Source organism: Humulus lupulus, chromosome 2 (genome assembly GCF_963169125.1).
Source record: "Humulus lupulus chromosome 2, drHumLupu1.1, whole genome shotgun sequence".
NCBI classification, from domain to species: domain Eukaryota; kingdom Viridiplantae; phylum Streptophyta; class Magnoliopsida; order Rosales; family Cannabaceae; genus Humulus; species Humulus lupulus.
Window position 1 is genome coordinate 11,739,194 of NC_084794.1, and position 21,752 is coordinate 11,760,945.

A 21,752-nucleotide genomic window follows, 5' to 3' on the forward strand; every position below is an offset into this window, starting at 1 on the left:
TTTATTTTATTTTTGAAGTGTTGATGGCCTTTTAAATATGTAAAATGTGCAGATATCCGTCATTACGGGTGGCGTACATAGATACAAGAGAAGAAATGGAGAATGGAAGTTCACAAATGGTTTATTACTCTGTTTTGGTCAAGGGAGGGGACACATTAGATGAGGTTTGGTAAAATCTAAAGCTTCTCTGCAATATTTATTTTTCTTCCTAAATTCCAGAATGTGTTAGAAGTGATTACTTTAATCTACACTAAACCAAAACATTTTCCATATTGAAAAAAAAAATTATTAGCAGCTAAAATCTCTGTTATTTTACAAGTGAATCATTCAAGTTTCTTATTTTTTTTGCTGGTAAAAATCTATAACGTTACATAATTATTGCATATTTTCCTCAAACCGTTATCCTTCTGTTAAAATGGAGATTAAATATGAATGTTAGAGATTATTATCGCTAAAAAAATAAAAAATTAGAGACTTAAATACTACAATTTTAAAAGAACATGGACATTAGCTGTCAATTTACATATAATTTTTTTACGAAGAATGTCAAATACTCTATAATAAACATATAAAAATACTCTATAATGTCAAATACTCTAGGTTATAAGGCCTATATCTAGGGTAAAAAAAACAAAGGCATAATCTATTCAATTAATGACTAATTAATAAGCTAGTAATGTGTACTCCAGTTTTTTTTTAATGTAGTAAAATGACCCCATTTATGTTGTGACCATAATCATCATGAAATCTACAAAAAGAGTGATCTATAGTGGGTCCGACGTAAGGGAATCTTTATCAAGTTTCGACTTGAACAACCTTTTATTTTTTTAGTTTAACTCAATTTAAAGTGATCTAAAGCTAAATAATGGGTTAAAATATGTGTAGAAACCCACTACAAAACAAATAAATGTACTATTTAATGACAACATATATTTTGTGTGATTAAATGTTACTTTTAGTGATAAGCAAAATATTACTTAAGCTAATTTTACTGATGACAACATATATTTTGTGTGATTAAATATTACTTTTAGGTTGTTGATTAGCTAACAACATTTTGACTGCTAAACAATTTTATCAGCTGTATTTCTTTATTCTTGATTTGTTACATATGTTGTAAGCAGTACTCTTCCTTCTCTATAAATAAAACCTAAGTCTCTAAACTTTGCTAACTTTTGCAAAGTCTTTGAGATACATTTCAGAATTGTGTCCAATCTTGGTCTTTGTATTGATCAGATTTTCATAGTCACAACAAAAAATTTTATGATACTAGAAAGTCATACTTAATCACAAGTTGTCATTAATATAGTTTTAGTCACAACCTATTACTTTTAGTGGTAAATTTTGTTGTGATTAAAAATATATTTAGTGACAATAAATTGTGATTTTTGTAACTAACTTTTAGATACTGACTTTTTAGTGATGACAAAGGTAAGATGGTTTTTCTTTAGTCACAAATTTTTTTAGTAAATTTTTTATTCTATAATAAGCAAAAAAATTAGAAATTACTAATTTTTTTTATTGTGGTCCCTTATAAAATCATTCTATTCGTGTCTGGAAATAATATATTATTATCCATATAAAGAAAAAAGAGACTATTATATATATACCAGACACAAATAATGTGCCATGCATGTTTGTTTAATTTTATTTATAAAATTTATTAATTATTTTATTAAATTTGTATCATTGTCAAATAAACAAACAATATTATATATAAAAATGACATAAACATATTAAAAGAAAAATTGAACCAAAATATTATTTATGATTTTAAATATATATATATAATATGATGACCTTTTTAAATATAAATGACATTTTTTATAATCAATTAAGATTATGTTTTAATATTATTGTTACAACGATATTTTATAATATTTAAATTTATATTAAAATAAGTATTAAATATCTAATTTTGTTTTAAATATTGTTATAATATTTAAATTCATATTAATATAATTGGTTAAAAAGTAGGGTTATATATTATATATTATTATCAAAATAATATCTTATAACATTTGAATTTATATTAATATAATTATTAAATATTTAGTTTTGTATTATATATTATTATAATAATAATTTTTTATAAAATTTGAATTTGAATTTATATTAATATAATTATTAAATATGTAATCTTATATTAAATATTATTATAATTATAATATTTTATAATATTTGAATTTATACCAATATAATTAATAAATATTTAGTTTTAATAAGTTGTAAATGTATATTCTGTTAAATATTTAAAATATTATATTAAAGTTACAAAAAAAAACTGTTAAAATCAAGATCGTTATTATCTACACACTTTTTATATAAAAGAGATGTGGTATGTAGAAAGACTCAACCTACAACCATTACCAAATCTAATATATATAAATATATCTTTTCTTGAGGTTGTATGCATGTCGTTCCCTTCATCTAAAGAAATTTTTTTTTTCTTCACAGAATTTAGGAGATTTAGTGACAGGATTATTGAAATGCTTTTATAATTAATTAGGTTCTCCTTCAACTTTTATACATGAAATATAGCTAGAGTTTTTCCTCTCTCTATTTTATATTATTTAATAATATATACTTTCTTGAATTGCTAGGAAATATACCGCATCAAGCTTCCGGGACCTCCCACAACAATTGGTGAAGGAAAAGCTGAAAATCAAAATCATGCAATAATTTTTACTCGCGGAGAAGCCTTGCAGACGATCGACATGAATCAAGTAGCATTTCTTCCCTGTTAGATTATTTGTTTTCAAAATTTAATAACTTTTAATTAAAATTTAAAAAAGTAAAATCGATCATACTTATTTTTTTTTTTATGAAAAATACTTCAGTAGACAGTCTATAAATGAGCCAAGCCTACACTTACAATAGAGCTATATAGCTAGGATAATCCAGCCACCACACATGAGCATCTTCCAAATAGAGGGCTAGTTTGGTAAGGGTATGAGCTTACCCCATTAGCTTATCTTGGACAATGGTTAAAGCTAATCTTTAGAAATCTATTACAAACATTATTAAGGATATGTAGTCTTGGGCCACCACCCCACTGTAGATGAAGCACTAACATATTTATCAATATTAAGACTAGAAATTGCATTCTAACAATCAACTTATTTTAAGAGCAAGGTTGAGACCATACAGGATTACTTGAAGTTCAGCTACTAACAACTCAAAGATAGCAGTGATAGGAGCTGAAGAAGAAGAAGCTAGTACACCACCTCCCCATTGTTCCATGATTGGTTTCTAGGAAAGGAAACTCATAGAGAAAAAATAGCTGAGAAAGGAAAAATGGAAATTGAAGAAGTGAATGAAATGGGTTCAGCTTGAACTTAGCTGAGCTTAGCTTTTCATATATATATATATATATATATATGTGTGTGGTAATGTAACAAGAAGTAGTTACAGAATACATAACAGAGTAAACAAACAAACTAACTGAAAAGCTAAGTAACAGACATAGAGTAAGGGTCACTAACAGCCCCCCTCAAGTTACACGATGTTACACCAAGTGATAACTTGTCACGGAAAAGAGAGAATTGGTGGATGGAAATAGGCTTAGTGAAGAGATCAGCAGTTTGATACTCAGTGGGAACATGTCGAATATCTAACTGATTAGCAAGGACCCGATCTCTAACAAAATGTAAATCGATCTCTATATGCTTTGTTCGAGCATGATAGACCAGATTGGATGCTAAGGAGGCAGCACCAAGGTTGTCACACCAGAGATATGGTTTGTGAAATAGTTGAAGACCAAGTTCAGCAAAGAGAGACTGAAGCCAAATCAACTCAGTTGTGGTGAGAGCAAGCGAACGATATTCAGAATCGGTGCTTGAGCGAGCCACTACATTTTGTTTGCGAGAGCACCAAGTTAGCAAGTTGCCACCTAAAAATACACAGTAGTCGGATGTAGATCTTCTATCATCAAGGGACCCTGACCAATCGGCATTTGGGAAGGCCTCCAAAGTTAAGTGCATAGAAGACTGAAAGTGCAGGCCAAGGCTGATGGAGCCATCAAGATATCAAAGAAGACATTTGCAGACAGAACAATGTTCTGTGGTTGGGGCTTTGAGGAACTGTGCTAGCTTGTTAACAGCAAAGGAGAGATCAGGCCTAGTCATCGTTAGATACTGCAGTGCACCAATGACGCTACGATAGTTTTTCAGGTCAGCTAAAGGTGTACCGCCAACTGCTGTAAGTTTAATTCCTTGACACATGGGTGTAGGCGTTGGTGTGGCTGTGTCCATTCGAGTTTTGCAGAGAATATTTCGAACATATTTTGACTGAGTAAGGTAAATTCCAGTGGCATCGCAAAACACCTCAAAGCCAAGGAAGTACTTGACAGGACCAAGGAATTTGAGTGCAAATTGGAGATAAAGATCAGAGATTAACCTGTGTATTTGAGCAGAATCCTCACCAGTAATCAGAATATCATCAACATAAAGTAAGAGGATGAGCAACTTGCCATTTCGCCTCGCAAAAAAAAACGATGTATCAGCCTTAGAATTCTTGAAACCCCACTGCAGTAACGAGTGTTTGAACTTATCAAACCAAGCTCTAGGCACTTACTTAAGGCCATAAAGCACCTTCTTTAATTGACAGACATGATGTGGATAATTGGGATGTTGAAACCTTTCTGGTTGTGTCATGAAAAATGTTTCTTGAAGCTCCCCATTGAGAAAAGTGTTGTTAACATATATTTGTTGAATTTCCCAATTATTGGAAGCGGCTATAGTGAACATCACCCAAATGGTAGATGGTTTAATGACTGGACTGTAAGTTTCACCATAGTTTAAACTAGGGGTTTGTTGAAAACCCTTCGCCAGTAACCTTGCTTTGTGACGAGCAATAGTCCCATCAGAGTTGAACTTAGTCCGAAATACCCACTTGTTGGTGATAACATTCATACTAGAGACATAAGGAACCAGCTACCAAGTTCGAATTAATGCATCATATTCTTCTTGCATTGCACGTGCCAATGAGGTTAAGTGATGGCTTCTTTGAAGGTAGAAGGTTCCATCAAATTAGCAGTAGTGACTAGTAAGGCTTTGGGTTTGTGTACACCAGCTTTGGCTCTAGTGGTCATGGGATGATTGTTTTGTGGTCTTGGGGTTCTGGCATGTCAATAGGTAGGTCTTGAATAGGTATTTGATTTACTAGAGGTGGTTCTTCATGTGTTGGGTCTGATGAGTTATTTTCGGGTGAGGAAACAGAGGAAATTGAAGGAGAAGTGGGTGGGGGTTCCAGAGTATGTAATGAAATAGGAGAGGCTATATGTAGTGTATGGGGCGATGAGGTTTGTGGTACCTTAGGTGTAGTGTTTGGTTTAGAGGATGGCGTGGGAAATAGAGCATTGTAGAGAAACAAGTGCTCATCAAAGGTTCACTACAACAAAAAAGGCAATTTGCGTAAGTTTATAACTGCCACAATTGAGTTTTCGCGTCAGTTTAATATGTGACGCAATTTCCCATGACGCAAACCAGAGTAGCATTTGCGTCAATTGGGCACTGTCACAAATCTGGTATTTGTGGCAGTGCCCCACTGACGCAAACGCCAGGCATTTGCGTCAGCGGGGCACTGTCACAAATCTGGTGTTTGTGGCAATGCCCCACTGACGCAAATGCCAGGCGTTTGTCCTCAATATACCTCTGGACCTGCGGCCGCAGAACACTCTTCCTGCGGTCGCAGGATTGCTCTACTTTCGCCCAGATCTCTGATCCTGCGGCCGCAACATGCTCTTCCTGCGGTCGCAGGATTTCACCCATTTTGCCCAACTCTCTGGTCCTGCGGTCGCAGAAGGTGATTCCTGTGGTCTCAAGATTGCTCTATAAACCACACTTTCATAAAAAAAAATCGTCTTCTTTTTTTCTTTATTTTTTTCTTCTCCCCTAACTGACGCAAATGCCTGGCGTTTTGCGTCAGTTGCCCACGGCCACAAATGTTAAAAACGGGTATTTTTTGCGTCAGTTGGGAACTGTCACATAAAGTATTAATCAGGGAAATTGCAAATGTTTATGCCAATTTCCCTGGCCTATTCTGATTAAAAAAACAGCAGCAGAAACAGAAAAACAACTGTATAAATTTTTTAAACATTTATCTAAAGTTAACTTTTATGTTCAAATCTACAAAAGTAATTCAGATTTCAATGTTAATCTATGTATATAGTGAGACTTGTGTTCTAAATCTCTAAGTATTAAACCTCATTTAACTAAAATTTCCTCACCAACTTGCTCATTTGCTAAGCAAGACACGCCAAAACTAATTCGGCCCACTCATCCCGTACCTCGTTGATTTCGTTAACCGAATATGGTGCCGTACTCGTAAACTAATTAGAAAATATTAAAAATAATAAGTTAGAAATCATCCAAATAAAATCATGAACGATAGATTAAATTAAAATTAAAAGGTAAAACAATACCTCATTTTTCAAGTAGGCCTTTGGTCTAGGTTGTGAAATCAACTCTCTAGCAAACTTCATAATGTAAAAGCCACACTCGGTTGGCCCAATTTGGTTTCGACACTATTACAACATAGTTATACAAATTTAAGTATTATATTTAGCAAGTGATTATAATAAAAATATGCCAAAAACTTTAATACGATAAGTAATATAGTTTACTTACCTTAGGAACACAAACTTTAAGATTGATTGACTCTTTTTGTCTTCGGTGAGTATCATATAGATCCAATGCCCTGCACAAAATATTAATATTTACCCAATTATGAGTTTGAAATGAAATTATAAATTAATTAAGTAATATGTATAACTTACATGATAATTATCTCCTTGATTTCTGTTCGAAAATGTGAGTTTACAGGATCCAAAAAAGCTACCGAATGACTATGTGGCTGAATTAATATTAACATCCAATGATAGCTACAATAAAAAAACTCGCGTAAGATATATATCAATAAACAAAATGTATAAATATAAAATTAAATTGACTTACTTGTTGTTCCAAGGAAAAATTAGAAACTGTGTCTCTAGCTCCATCTGTAGAAACCGATCGAAAAGATTTTTAGCACGTATTTCATTGGTTCCTGCATTAGTGGACACTAAAGCAGGATGCATGAAAGTGTACATGTGGTTCAACCCCTTCGATTGCACTAAATCATCGAGCACGCTACATATAATTAAAAAAGTCAATAAACTATTAAATTTCAAGTTACACTAAATAAACTAAAAGTTTATAAACACCATTGTACCTCATATATAATGCTAGTTCAGTCTGCCTGATCATCTCATAGTTGCAAAAGTGGAAGATCTCATCTTTCCCTAACATAGCAGTAGTTTGGAATCCAAATACCCTTTCTACAATTGGAATTTCTACCACGTGGTCAATGTTCCATTTATCAGTAAACTTCACCAAACACTTAGCAATTCTTGGCATAGGCACTTCTGTAGGCTCCTATGCCAATGCCTCTATTCTTTTCTTTGATTGTTTTGGCTGTTGAGTAGAGGGCACAAGGGGCTCTTTCGTTTGTTGATTAGTAAGGACCCAATGTTGTGGCCATCCAACATCGTACCCGACTGCTTGTCCAACCAATGTATAACCTTCCATTGTAACCGGATATGGTAAACTAGAGTTCTCTTGAATGGCTACCTCAATTCTCACACGATAATTTCCAGGAGGCAGTTGAACGCTATGTATTTCTGTGCAACAGGTACTTATAAGTTTCCCCTCTGCAACTATATTTTGTGTCGAACCAAGACACAACTTACAATTAATCTATTGCATTCCAATTAATCTGTTAGATTTTTCGATAAACTAGTTTATTTTTACTAGGTCAAATATATGAAATAATGAATTTATAAGAAACTACTACCTCATCAAGAAAATTTGACTGCGGTGGTGGGGGAGCACATGGTGCCTGTGTCTGTGGTGGATAAGCATATGGTGGCTATGAGGGTGTTCGGTGAGCATTTGATGCCCATGTCGGTTGTGGCGGAGCATATTGTGCCTGCATCATCGGTGGTGGAGGGGCATATGGTGCGTGTGGCGTGTTTGAGTCTCCTCCTACACCCGAACCAGATGCATTTGATGATCCAAGCACACCGCTCTGTTGAGATGCAATATACGCCATCAACTGGTTTAACTTTTCCTCTTGTTGACGTGACCTTTCTTCAGATTGACGCCATTTCTCTTCAAGGTTTTTATAACGAGCATCTTCCACATCTTTTTGTTTGTGACTTTTTCTTCTTGGCGGTGGGACATGAAAAAATTGACGGGGAGCGACATGTGCACCGACCCCCCTAACACGTCCCCCATGCTCCGGAGTGCCTAATGCCATTGTTAGTATATCGTTTGAACCTTCCTCCACCAACTCACCTTCTGCTACTTTTTGCCTGTATTCCGCCTATATACATAGTAAATAAATCAATTAGAATTTAACACACACATTAATCATTAAAATTATTTCAAAAAATCGAAGAACACTTACAATCTTCTTCACCACCACTCGAGCTTCTTCACTAATGACTTCTCCTTTCTTATTCATTCGTGCCCATATCCACATCTCAGCTCTGTCATATTCGATCAACTCATGACCTAATTCATCTTCCATTTGTTGCTCTACCAGTGCATAACCGCCACACCCTGAGTGATGTGGATACTTGTTCTGAGACCGAGCATCTTGTTTTTGTTTTCTCATCTTTTCCCAATCAGGAGTTAGTCTTTTTGCAACAAATTTTTTCCAATCTTCAGGGTCGTAATATTCGATGTACTCTAGTGGCGGATTGGCAAGAAGCTCAGGAGCTACATTCTTATATACGTAAATAAGATCTTTTGTTAGTCTTGTTTTCCAATTTTTCCATGTTTTTCCTGCCTCTTTTAGTACGTCTGTTTTAGCATAATTTGGAAATTTGAACGTAGTCTGCACAAACGAACCAAAAAATATTAAAAAAATTTCAATATATTAATTTGTTAGGATAAATTTAATAGTTAACACCATAACTTACCTGTATTTGACCCCATAAAGTCTCATTTTTATCCTGCGTCATTTGTTTCCAATTGTCGATATCTAAAGGAAGGGTTGTGCGTGATAGAAGGCCGATGGTGCTATTCATCTTGATCCCCCCTTTTCCCATCGCTCGACCAAAACAATTGTACTCGACCTCATAATTACGCCCCTCACTTCTTGCTTTGAATACATCACTGCAAGTCGATTTGCCCCTATACTTCTTATCTTGTGTATTTGTTGGTGTGGTAGCATTAATCCCCTCAGGACCAATACCATCATCATCAATAAACGGATCGCCCTCATCAGCATGTGATGGATCCATAATCAATAAATCTGCAATTAAGTAAACAAAAATATTATCTAGTATAAACTTCATAAAATACATAAAAACAAAATCACAAAATTAATATATATACACCTTTAATTATCTACCCACAACCCTTTACCATTCTCGCGTATATAGTCATCATCATTATCAATGGTGACATCAATAGGCGGTGAAGCAATGGTAAATGTTTCTTGTTCAAGTATAATGTCATCGCTCCCAGACTCTTTGATAAGATAATCTTTCAGTTGACTTGTTAGAACAATTGACCATCGAGTATCTAGTGGATCACTCACATAAAACACTTGCTTGGCTTGTGACGCCATTATAAAGCAGTCAAATTTATGTCCTATTCGGTTTAAGTCCACCAGTGTGAATCCTAAGTCATCTGTTTTGACCCCATTATCACTTTTCACCAAATCACACAAGAAGACAGGAATTCGAATAGTCACATAATCTAGTTCCCAAATTTCTTTGATCACCCCATAAAATGTCATATCACAATTTATGGGATTTTTATCTTTGGAACTAGATATTTGAAAAGTCTGGGCGATAAAAGTAACACCCCTATTTTGTGTCTTTCTAATATTATCACGTTCCATGGTGTTGAATTGAATACTGTGAATATAATAGGATTGATACTTAATTACACTCATTGAAGGATCTCGTGCTATCCATTTTAGTGTTTCAGACACTTTGTTTGTGGTGTTATTCAGAACCTAGAATACAATAAAAATTAAACAAAGTATATTAAATTCTAACAAGCTAACATACATAAATAACACTCAAACAAGAACAACACAAGTATTTTACCTCATTCTCGAACCAAGTGCTGAAATTTCGATAATGTTCATCTTGTACCCATTTTTTATTCCGAGACTTATTGGGATAAGTAGTCTTGATCCAATTGAAATGTTCTCTTCAAGAAAAATTATTTATATCATTGTCAATATAATGAAAGAGAAAAATAAGATCGACCATGCATATGTATGGGAACTTACTCTATGTATGGTTGAACATCATCAATATTTTGTAAGACTAGGCGATGTGCTTCATCTCTATCAGATTTATTTACTTCAGAAACAACACCACCTCTACCACCTTTACTTATTTCAAACTCAATTTGAGAAAAACATAGTCCAATGCTCGCAACACCTGATAAGTATTCTGAGCAGAACTCCATTGCTTCTTCAATGATGTAGGATTCAACTATGCAACCCTCAGGTCTACTTCTATTTCTAACATAACCTTTTAAAACCTTCATATACCGTTCAAATGGGTACATCCATCTCAAGTATACTGGTCCACACAATTTTACTTCTCTCACCAAATGAACTATTAAATGAACCATTATGTCAAAAAATGAAGGTGGGAAATACTGCTCCAACTCACACATAGTTACCACGATATTTGTTTGAAGATTGTCCAACACATCTACCACTTTACAATAAATGGATTTAAAGAAAAAACATAGTTTGGTAATTGCATATCGAACTTTTTTGGGTTACACAGAAAGGATAACTACCGGTAGAAGATGTTCAAGTAGTGTATGATGATCATGAGACTTCATTCCAACTAAATTCAAAATTTTCATATCTACCAGAGAAGAAATATTTGAAGAATAACCTTCCGGTACTTTCACATTCGACAAAGAATGACATACAATTTGTTTTTCTTCTTTAGACAGGGTATAACACGCAGGTGGTAAATATGTTCGTCTCTCACCAACCTCTGGTTGTAACTTACTGCGTATACCCATTACTTTTAAATCCAACCGAGCTTTGATTCCATCCTTACTCCGACCAGGAATATTCAGCAATGTACTAATTAAGCTATTCGACACGTTTTTCTCAATGTGCATTACATCCAAGTTGTGCTGCAAAACCAAATGCTCCCAATACTCAAGCTAAAAAAAAATAGATTTCTTCTTCCAACAACTTGTCGCACCATCTACAACCTCCTTTGTTTTTTCACGTCTAACATTTTTTCTCTTATTTGTAAAATTTCTAGGTTTTCTAAACTTGCATTGGACTTTGTTCAACTTTGTTAACAATTGTCCTCCAAGTAAAGGTGGTGGAGCCTTTCCAAATTCAGGTTTACCATTAAAGGCATATGTCAAGCTTCGAAATTTATGTTTTTCAGATAAGAACTTTCAGTGTCCTATATAACAAATCTTTCTAGAATGTTTTAAATATTCAGAATGAGTCCCTTCTTCACAAATGGGACATTCCTTATACCCTTTCACACTAATTCAAGAAAGATTACCTAAGGCTGGAAAATCATTAATAGTCCACAACAACACTGCTTTAAGATTAAAATTTTCTTTCTTATAAGCATCGTAAGCATTAACCCCCTCATACCACAATGTGCTCAAATCATCAATTAAAGGAGCTAGGTATACATCAATATCATTTCCAGGTTGTTTAGGACCAGATATCAACAAGGTCAACATGGTAAAATTCCTCTTCATACACAACCATGGCGGTAGATTATAGATTACTAGCATTACAGGCCAACAACTATATTTACTACTAAGGGAATTGTGTGGATTAATTATGTCAGCAGAAAGACCCAAACGAATATTCCTTGGTTCATTCCCAAATTCTGGCCATTTAACATCTACTGTTTTCCAAGCTGGCGAGTCAGCTGGATGTCTTATCTTGCCATCCTTTACTCTATCTTTAGCATGCCAAATTAAATTTTTAGCATGATCATCATTTCGGTACAACCTAACCAAACAAGGTATCGGTGGTAGATACCATAAAACCTTTGCAGGGACACCTTTTCTAATTGCATCTAATTTTTTTTTCATTTGCCATCTAGACTCGCCACATGTCGGACATGCAATTGCATCAACAAATCTATTTCGATATAAGATGCAATCGTTAGGACAAGCATGTATTTTTTTCATATTGCATGCCTAACGAACGCAATGTCTTCTTCGCTTCATAAAATGAAGAAGGCATTTCATTACCTTCAGGTAATAATTCTCCTAAAAATGTTAACAACTCTGTCATTCCCTTATCACTCCACCCATGTTTGGCTTTTAAGTTATACAACCTAAGCAGTGCTGATAAGTTAGTGAACCTTGTACAATTAGGGAAAATAGGTTTCTCAGCATCTTCTAAGATTGACTGAAATTTAATTGGATCCACATGTGGTTCATATTGTGCATCATCAGTCATCTCTGCAACATCATCAACTTCATAATCAACATCAAAATACTTATTATTCTTAGATGGACCCTCATCAGTCCCTTTCATTCTTTCACCGTGCAAAAACCATACTTTATAACTTTTGTCAATTCCATTCCTAAATAAGTGGTCTTTTATTTTAAAAATTGGCATCCTCACAACGTTACCACACTTAACACATGGACAAGGAATACTATTAGGAGATTAAGTATTTCTTGCACAAAATTCCAAGAAAAACTCAACTCCATTCCTATATTTCATGGATAACCTATCCGCTGACATCCAATCTCTATCCATTGTCAAACTTCACACAAAAAAAAAAAAAAAAAACAAAGCAACAAACATTAACAATTAAGTTCGTGGATTACTTAATTGACAAGTAACTAAATGAAACAACATGTCCAAAAAAAATTGGGCAGCATTTCCCCTATTTCTATCACATTTCCCAAATTTAAAATGTGCATTTATATAGCACATGGTATACACAAAAATATCCAACTAATCAATCAAACATGCATAATTCTCAAATTACTAAATCCTAAAAAAAATTGACCAGCATTTCTATCATATTTCCCAAAATTTAAATAAATATATATTCATCACATGAACACAACAAACCAATTAATCAATCAAACATGCATAATTCTCAAATTACTAAATCTTACAAAAAATTAGGCAGCATTTCCTCTATTTCTATCATATTTCCCAAAATTTAAATAAACTTATATTCATCACATATATACAACAAATCAAGTAATCAATCAAACATGCACAATTACAGCATTATATTACTGCAGCACACAGTCCCAGATCCTATCTCCACTATTTTATAATTCGTACATGCTACTAAGTTCAATATATTAATTATACATTAAGGTTTAAAATATTACCTCTAATATAAAATCCTCCAAAGCTTGATCTCACCAATAAAGTTGTCAACAAAATACCTACTCAAATATAACAATATACAAAAAAATAATAAAAAAGTTAACAAAATATAAAGAAAAATATCATAAAGCTATATTGTATCTAAATAAACAATAAAATGCTTAAAGAAAACAAATAATTTGTTATATGTACTCATTTGTTTACTTAAACCCGAAATATATATATTTTTTTAAAAAAAGTTTACAACTCACATGAATAAAAATTGACTATAATGATCCTAACTAAATCAATAATAAAATATAACTTAAAAAAACAAACAATTTTAATATATACCTATTTAACCAATTAAACCCAAAATTTAAAAATAATTTTAAAAAGCTAACAAAATATAAACAAAAATTTACTAATAATAATCAAACTAAACAATTAATAAAATGAAACTTATACAAAATATATACATTAATCTATATATATACTCATTTACATAGTAAATTCGAAATTTAAAAAAAAAAAGTTAATAAAACTATCTAAAAATTAAAAATCCGAAATATAGTCAATTTATTAAAAAAAATTGACAAAAATTATATTTAAATCGTAAAAATTAATAAAATTACACTTACTTGTGGTAATTGAGCAATTTGGGTTCTTGATGTAGAAAACCCCAAAAAACCAATAAAGATTATGGGTTTTCAAACTATAATCTTCAAAAAAAACAAAATCTATACAAAAAAATCCAAAAAAACTATATATAAGTTTCATAAACATATATAAATCATTATTTTAACATTAAAATTGAAAAAAATGGCTAAAAACGTACCTAAATGTGGAGAACTTCGGTTGGGCGCCCCTGGTTTGGGAAGAAAACGCTCCCTGAAACGATTTGAGTGAAATGGGGCTCAGCTGGGGACGAAGAGGGGTTTTATAATGGAGGCCCAGTTGCGTCAGTGGCCCACTGACGGTAACGGAGCGTTTGCGTTAGTGCCCCACTGACGCAAACGCTCTGTTACCGTCAGTGCCCCACTGACGCAAACACTCCCATTAAACAGCGTCAGTGTACGTTATGGCGCAATTGGGCCCTCATTTGTGGCAGTGTCCAACTGCCACAAATGCTAATTCTTGGTCAACAGCGTCAGTCAACTGCGTTGACTGACGCGTTTGACTGACACAATTGCCCATTTTTGTAGTAGTGGTTACACTACGTGCCACGTAAATTTTGCCACTAGGATGCATGCAACGATATCCCTTGTGAGATGGGCTGTACCCAAGAAAAACACACTGAGAAGACTGAAATGAGAGTTTGTGTTGTTGGTATGGTCTCAAGAGAGGATAGCATGCACAGCCAAATATTTTGAAGAAGTTGTAATCGGGTACCTGTTTGAAAAGAGCTTCAAAGGGAGACTGGAACTTCATGGTAGCAGCAGGTAATCTATTGATAGTGTAGGCAGCAGACACAAAGGCCTCCCACCAGAATTGTAGTGGCATTTCAGCTTGTGCCAGAAATGTTAAGCCCATATCCACAACATGTCTGTGCTTTCGTTCAGCTCTCACTAGTTGTTGATGTGTGTGTGGGCATGAATGGCGAACATTGAACCCAAGCTGCTGTAAGTGACGTGGCAGAGGTCGATACTCACCTCCCTATTCCATTTGTATGGCTTTAATCTTGGTGGTGAACTGCCTTTCAATATACATATTAAATGTCTTAAAAATGTCAAAGACTTCAGATTTTTGTTTCGTTGGAAAGAGCCAAGTGAACTTGGAAAAATCATCAATAAAGCTCACATAATATCGATATCCATCCAAAGAATTACAAAAGGAAGGGCCCCAAACATTAGAGTGCACAAGGTCAAAACAGGCTGTAGTTTTTGGTGGTGAACTCAGAAAAGAAAAACTATGTAACTTGCCATATTGACATGCTTTGCAAAAAGAATCTCAGTACAAGTAGACTTGGGGGTAAAGGAAGATACAACTTTGTTCAAAACAAACTTTGATGGGTGACCTAGGCGGCAATGCCAAAGAAAAGCAGCTTTGTTTTTAGGACTATCCATGGCTTTATTCACGTTGCAGTTGTAAACTTGAGCATGGTGGGCAGGGAGAGTGGAGTGACTTTCTGGAGCAACTCGCAGCTTTACTGGTGAAAGATCCACATGATACAGTCCATCTTTAAGATATCCTTGTAGAAGTGGATGTCCCGTGATCTTGTCCTTGACAACACAAGACAAAGAATCAAATTCTAAGATAACATTGTTATCTTGTGTGAACTTAGAGATGTTGAGTAAGTTTTTAGTGATAGCAGGTGCATGTAGTATATCATTCATAACCAATGTTTTATTAGGAATATTGGTTGAAATGAAGCTAGAGCCAATATTAGATATTGGGATTGAAGAGCCATTACCAACTATTATTTTGGCTTTTCCCTTGTAGTCTAAAGGAGTGGTGAACTAATGAGAATCATTGGAGATGTGATGAGTAGCCCCGCTGTCAACATACCAGCTACCATCATCAGTAAAGGTTGAGTCAGAAACATAAGCTTGTGGGAGCTATGACTGATTATTGAAGTTCTTGGAGTCAGAATCTTGAATGCTCATGTCACAGCGATGATAGCAACGAAGTGTTGTGTGTCCTTGCTTTTAGCAAACTTGACAGATAATTATGTTCCCTCGACCACTACCATAGGAGTAGTTTCGTGCACCGCCGCGACTATGATTGTTGGTGTTGCCACAGTAGCCACCACGAGTAGGTGGATGATTCCGAAGATTCAAAGTTGCAAGGTTAGCTTGAACCAAATCTAGAGTTGGTGGTGGAGTGGAGTTGTGTTCGAGTCACATTTCTTGATTTTGTAGCATGACTTGAACATCTTGTAGTGTGAGCTTCCTCGATTTTGACGTGAGATACACAACAACGGGCTCATACTCATGACTTAGTCCGCCAAGAATGTAGAAAGGCAGCTCTTCATCGAAGATGACTTGGCCTGTAGCAACAAGAGCATCGGCAGTGTTCTTCATTTTGAGGACGTACTCATCAACAGTCATAGAACCTTTCTTGAGTGTCTGAAGAAGGAATCGAAGTTGAAGATCTTGAGTCTTTGATCGAACAGCAAACATTCGTTCAAACATAGTCCAGATCTCATGAGCAGATTCATAACAAAGAACATGGCCAATCATTGGTTTAGAGAGGGAATTCCGAAGCCAACTCATGAGAAATTGATCACATTGCATCCAATGTTCGAAGGCAGGGTTAGGTTTAGTATTACCTTCAAGAAGTTGCGGTGGCCGTGGAGTAGTTCTGAGGAGAATGCCAAGGAGATTATGTGCATGAGTCGCAAGAAGAATCAAGGATATCCAGTATGAGTAATTTGTGCGATCCAATCGGATATTCAAAGGAGTAAGGGTGGTGGTGAAAGGCAAGGGATTCGCCTGAGCAGCAATTGTAGCTGGAATCGGAGATGATTCGGAAGCGGAGGAACTCGACACACTGGCATCTGATACCATGTTTGGTTTCTAGGAAAGGAAACTCAGAGAGAAAAAAAATAGCTGAGAAAGGAAAAATGGAAATTGAAGAAGTGAATGAAATGGGCTCAGCTTGAACTTAGCTGAGCTTAGCTTTTCATATATATATATATGTGTGTGTGGTAATGTAACAAGAAGTAGTTACAGAATACATAACAGAGTAAACAAACTAACTAACTGAAAAGCTAAGTAACTGACATACAGTAAGGGTCACTAACATTCCGAAACACAACACCCAGCCCAATCTTTTCATTGCTCTTGCTCACTGCCACATATGTATTGAGTTTTGTGCACGGTGAAGGTGGGCATACCATTTGGGAGTAGGTTTACTATAGCAATGGGATACAATTTCCAAACTAGAATTTGCCTCCTGGTATTTCTGAAAGTAAAATCATACTTACCAAACACCAATTGTCATTTTATTTTAATATTTTTTATTTAAGAAAAACTGCTTATTTTGTTATTACTAAATGCCTTACAAAAAAAATTATTACCGAAAGCACCCTTTATTTCTAACATACTTTTTTCAGGAAAATTACTTTGAAGAAGCTTTCAAAATGAGAAATCTATTGGAAGAATTTATTATGCCTTGTCATGGGAATCGGAAACCCACACTATTGGGTATAAGAGAGAATCAATTCTGTGGAAGGTTATCTTTTTCTTATCTTTATTTCATAAGCATTCCTATTTGATATTATACCTATTGGTGCAAATTAATATCAGCTTCTCGTATTTTAAATTTAAAATAAAATATATAAGAGTCAATATTGATTTACATCAATAATTATATGTCACATCAAATAATATAGTGTCCTGGTTTAGTATCAAATCAATGTACTTGTAATACACATTGAATATTGATGATGATAAAAAATTTATAATTGCTTATTTGTAAAACAGTGTTTCTTCGCTTGCATGGTTCAAATCCAATCAAGAGACTAGTTTTGTAACCATTGCCCAACGAATTTCAGCCAATCTTCTCAGGTAACCCTTATATTTGCATGTAACTAATGGTCTTGGTGACAATTTTGATGTGCGTACCTTCATATGATAAATGACTTTACCTATTCATAATTGATACTATTTTCAGCCTTGAATGCAGTATAAGTGCCTTTACCAATTCGTATTAGCCTAAGATTTTTCTGTACTCTAACATATAGGATGAAATAAATATAGATACCATAATGTACTTCACTCTATTTTCTCTTACACAAACTAATAATCATACATAAATTTCCATCTCATTCTTAGGGCATTGAGTGCGACTAAACTTGTCACTCTTGACTATGGAAAGATTTTCTTAGTGCAATATTTCTTCAAGCTAAATATACAGCAAGAATCTTACCAGTATAGGTCATTTTTATGTTATAACTCAAGGATACTTCAAAAAAAAAAAAAAAGAATTTACAAGATCTTTCATTTCAATGTTTATCAAAAAGATTTAAACAAGGTGAGGTGGGGTTAAGGGCTACTCCCCCACCTCCCAAATCCTTCCATGTTGTTTCCCCCAACCTATTTAAATGGAGTTGGGGGGCCATTGGGTACTCATTTGGTTAAAAAGTTTTAATTCTTTTCATTAGAAATCTCTTAGTTTCATGCAATAATGTAGTTACGCTAATTTTGTGTTAAAAATAATCACTAGCTGCATTTACTATATATGAAATTGTATTAGATAATAAAAATAATCACTAGCAGCATTTACTATGAAATTGTATTAGATAATGTCTTGATGGATATCACATAGATAAGAAGCTTGCTTCTTGAGAACATAGATGAATTTATTATTTGGTCTGTAAAATAATGGACTTTGGCTCACCTAGGCTAACATACAATTTTCTCGTTGCACCATATATAGTTTTCTTAATGTTCTCAATGAGAAATGTAGTACTCAATTACATCTAGTTAATTCAATATAGCTCTTAATCAAAATGAGCATCAAGTATCACTATAATCTTAAAAAAAGTCTTTCTTTGAAAATGGATTAAGAATTTCTCTTTATAGTTATAGTGCATTGTTTGAGTGAAAACGTGATACACCCTACTATTAGCTCTATATATTACATAATGCATATTAATATTTGGCTTAGTAGTTTGTTATGTTTAAAAGATATATGGAGACTAGTTTGTTTAGTGTATGACACTCGCCACAATCTAAGTGGTGAATGTTTTGTTAAATAGAGCTATTACCTCCTCCCTCGTCATGGAATGAAAATATCAGAATTGTTTCTCTCTCTAGTCTCTCTATGTTTCTTAATATTCTTATCTTCTTCCTCACCATTCTGTGGGAGTAAGCCAAACAGTCTAAGTTTTCTTAGAAGTTACTATACATTTCTTGAATACTCTAGAATATTTTAGACATTTGTAGAATACTTTACTTAAGAATTTTCTAGATATTTGAATAATAGAAGAACTTTAGAAACATTTTCTAGAATACTCTATAGTCTAGAACTTCCTAGAAACTATATGCTTAAATAGTCTAGACTCTTTATTGTGTAGATTAGTCTAGAAGTTGTATTTGTAAATCAAATACACTAGAAAAATCTAGAACAAATAATTCTAGCCACAAATGTAAAGTAGCAAATGGTGCAACTAAAAACAACAAACCATCAATAAAACTCTACTATTTTCTACTATCTTATACTCTCTAAAACATAAACCTTACTCCTCCAAACCCAAATTTCTTCACTTGTCCACTCAACAACATCAACTATAATATCATAACGCATCATTACTCTACCCGCTACTACTACTACTCATTAAATATTCTAAACTACAACAAATCATCACTATTTTCTCTATCCCAAATTCACAAACCATTAGTGGTACCAGAGCTAGGTCGATTCAAATACTGGACGTAATACTTTCTGCACATCATGACAACCGATTCCAACCACTCTTCTCTACCTCTTCCAATTTTCCATGGAGAAAAATATGATTTTTGGTCCATCAAAATGAGGACCTATTTTCGATCACAAAATTTATGGAAAATTGTTGAGGTAGGATTTACTATTCCAGAAGACACTTCGTCTCTCTCGGAAAATCAAAAGAAGGCCCTGGAGGAGAATCAACCAAAAGATTCTCAAGCGTTATTCTGCTTGCAGCAAGCTATGGCAGATGATATATTTCCACGGATAATGGGTGCATCAACTGCAAAAGAAGCATGGGACATGTAACGCCCTGGTTACTCCAAGACCGTTACTGTGGACTTTAAACAGTGCTTAACTCGCTAAACGAGTCATTTGGTTATAAACGTGCATCTGTTGTTATTAATAGGCTAAGGTGAAAAATCTTGATCAAAAGGAATGGATATATTTTATTTAAAACATAAAACTGTACATGGGCCCACAAAAAACATTTACAAAGTTATTTACAATCCAAAATGATCATTACAATGTAAAAATTACAACCCGCCGACCTAAGCGACAAAAATGGGTTAACCCGTAGTTCCTTTGAGAAACACATTGGCCGTGGTGGTCAAGTGGCCGCATATGTACACATCGCCACCTAAGCTCTCCACTCAAGGTTGGGTGAGCTTTTATTTCCCTTTACCTGCACCACATAGCACCCGTGAGCCAAGTCTCAGCAAGAAAACTTATTACTGCATGTATACAATATCAATAAATGATTATGGTAATCATTCTGGGCTTCCAACCCAATCAGATAAGTGACTATGGAGTCACACACTGTGCAGGTGACTAATAAGCCAACCTCTAAGGATTTGTTTTCTGTATAGATGACTAATAAGTCCATCTCTAGGGTTCTACTCCTTAAATAGATGGCTAATAAGTTCATCTCTGGGGACCCGCTCCCAAGCCATGTGACGTATCGGTCACCTTAGCCCTTTTGGCTCTAGCTCATATTAACTAGCCCTTAGACTAGACAAGCGCTTTTGTTTTCATCGAACTTAAGGTCGGTCAAGCATTTCATGCTTATGATGATATTGTTTATGTTGATTAGATCTAATCTTTTCGGCTTGCGTTAAACACGCTAATACCATTCTTAACTCATAAGTCAATTCCAGACGACCAGTGCTCAATACTACTGTCGAACTTGACTAATAAGTCACAGCTTCACAATCAATACTGACACCATTGTCGTTTCCTGACTCATAGGTTAGTGTCATACACAGATAAGCAAACTTCTAAGCATTTAATATGCATTCCATATATATAGATAAAGCACTCAACATCCCTCATCAATAACCATGCATGTCACATACTGGGTGCAGTTTTCTTACCTCTGGTTCGAGCGTGAAATAATAAAAGAACGATCGATCCTTTAGTCCCTTAGCGGTCACCTAGTCATAACCAAATATGGAATTCCATTAATAAAATAACTCAATACAAGGTTCATGCTCTAAAACCTCGCTTCCAGGACCTCGAACCGTACTAAAATGGTTAGTATATTCGATCCCGAGCCTTAGGAATTGAACCCCTAAGCTTAAGCCCTTGAAAGTTCCTCCCTGGCACAAAAGGAAGGGGTAAGTCGTGGCGTGCCCCAAGTCAGAGAGTATGCTCAGCCTGGGCACTAGGGCGGGTCGCGACTTGCCTGGCCAAGTCGTGACCTGCCCCCACGAACATAGCCCCCTTGCCATTTTCTCCATTAAAACCAGCCAAGAACCTCAATCAAACCTCCATTAAACCAACCCAAAATAAAAAACCAACCATCAACACATCATATCCACTAGTTTAACCATAAAATCCAAGCTTTAAACCAATTAAAATCACCTCAAATAACCACTTCTATAATCAAAAGTTCTAGCTCAAAAACTAACTTCAAAGCATAGCAAAACCAGAAAATCATGGCTGAATTCTCACCTTAAACTCAGGTTTGCATCCCCATCAATGGCTGAACAAAAGCCTAGAACCTCCAG

General features: G+C 34.6%; 1 protein-coding gene across 1 annotated transcript in view; it reads left to right on the top strand.

Moving 5' to 3' along the window:
• Window positions 1–21,752, top strand: part of LOC133817285 (callose synthase 7-like) — a 76,209-nt gene that overhangs the window by 49,593 nt on the left and 4,864 nt on the right. Inside the window, exons 33-36 of the mRNA XM_062249757.1 lie at window positions 53–164; window positions 2,604–2,726; window positions 17,411–17,529; window positions 17,781–17,864. Coding sequence (XP_062105741.1) covers window positions 53–164; window positions 2,604–2,726; window positions 17,411–17,529; window positions 17,781–17,864 — 438 coding nt within the window. The remainder of the gene's footprint in view (window positions 1–52; window positions 165–2,603; window positions 2,727–17,410; window positions 17,530–17,780; window positions 17,865–21,752) is intronic.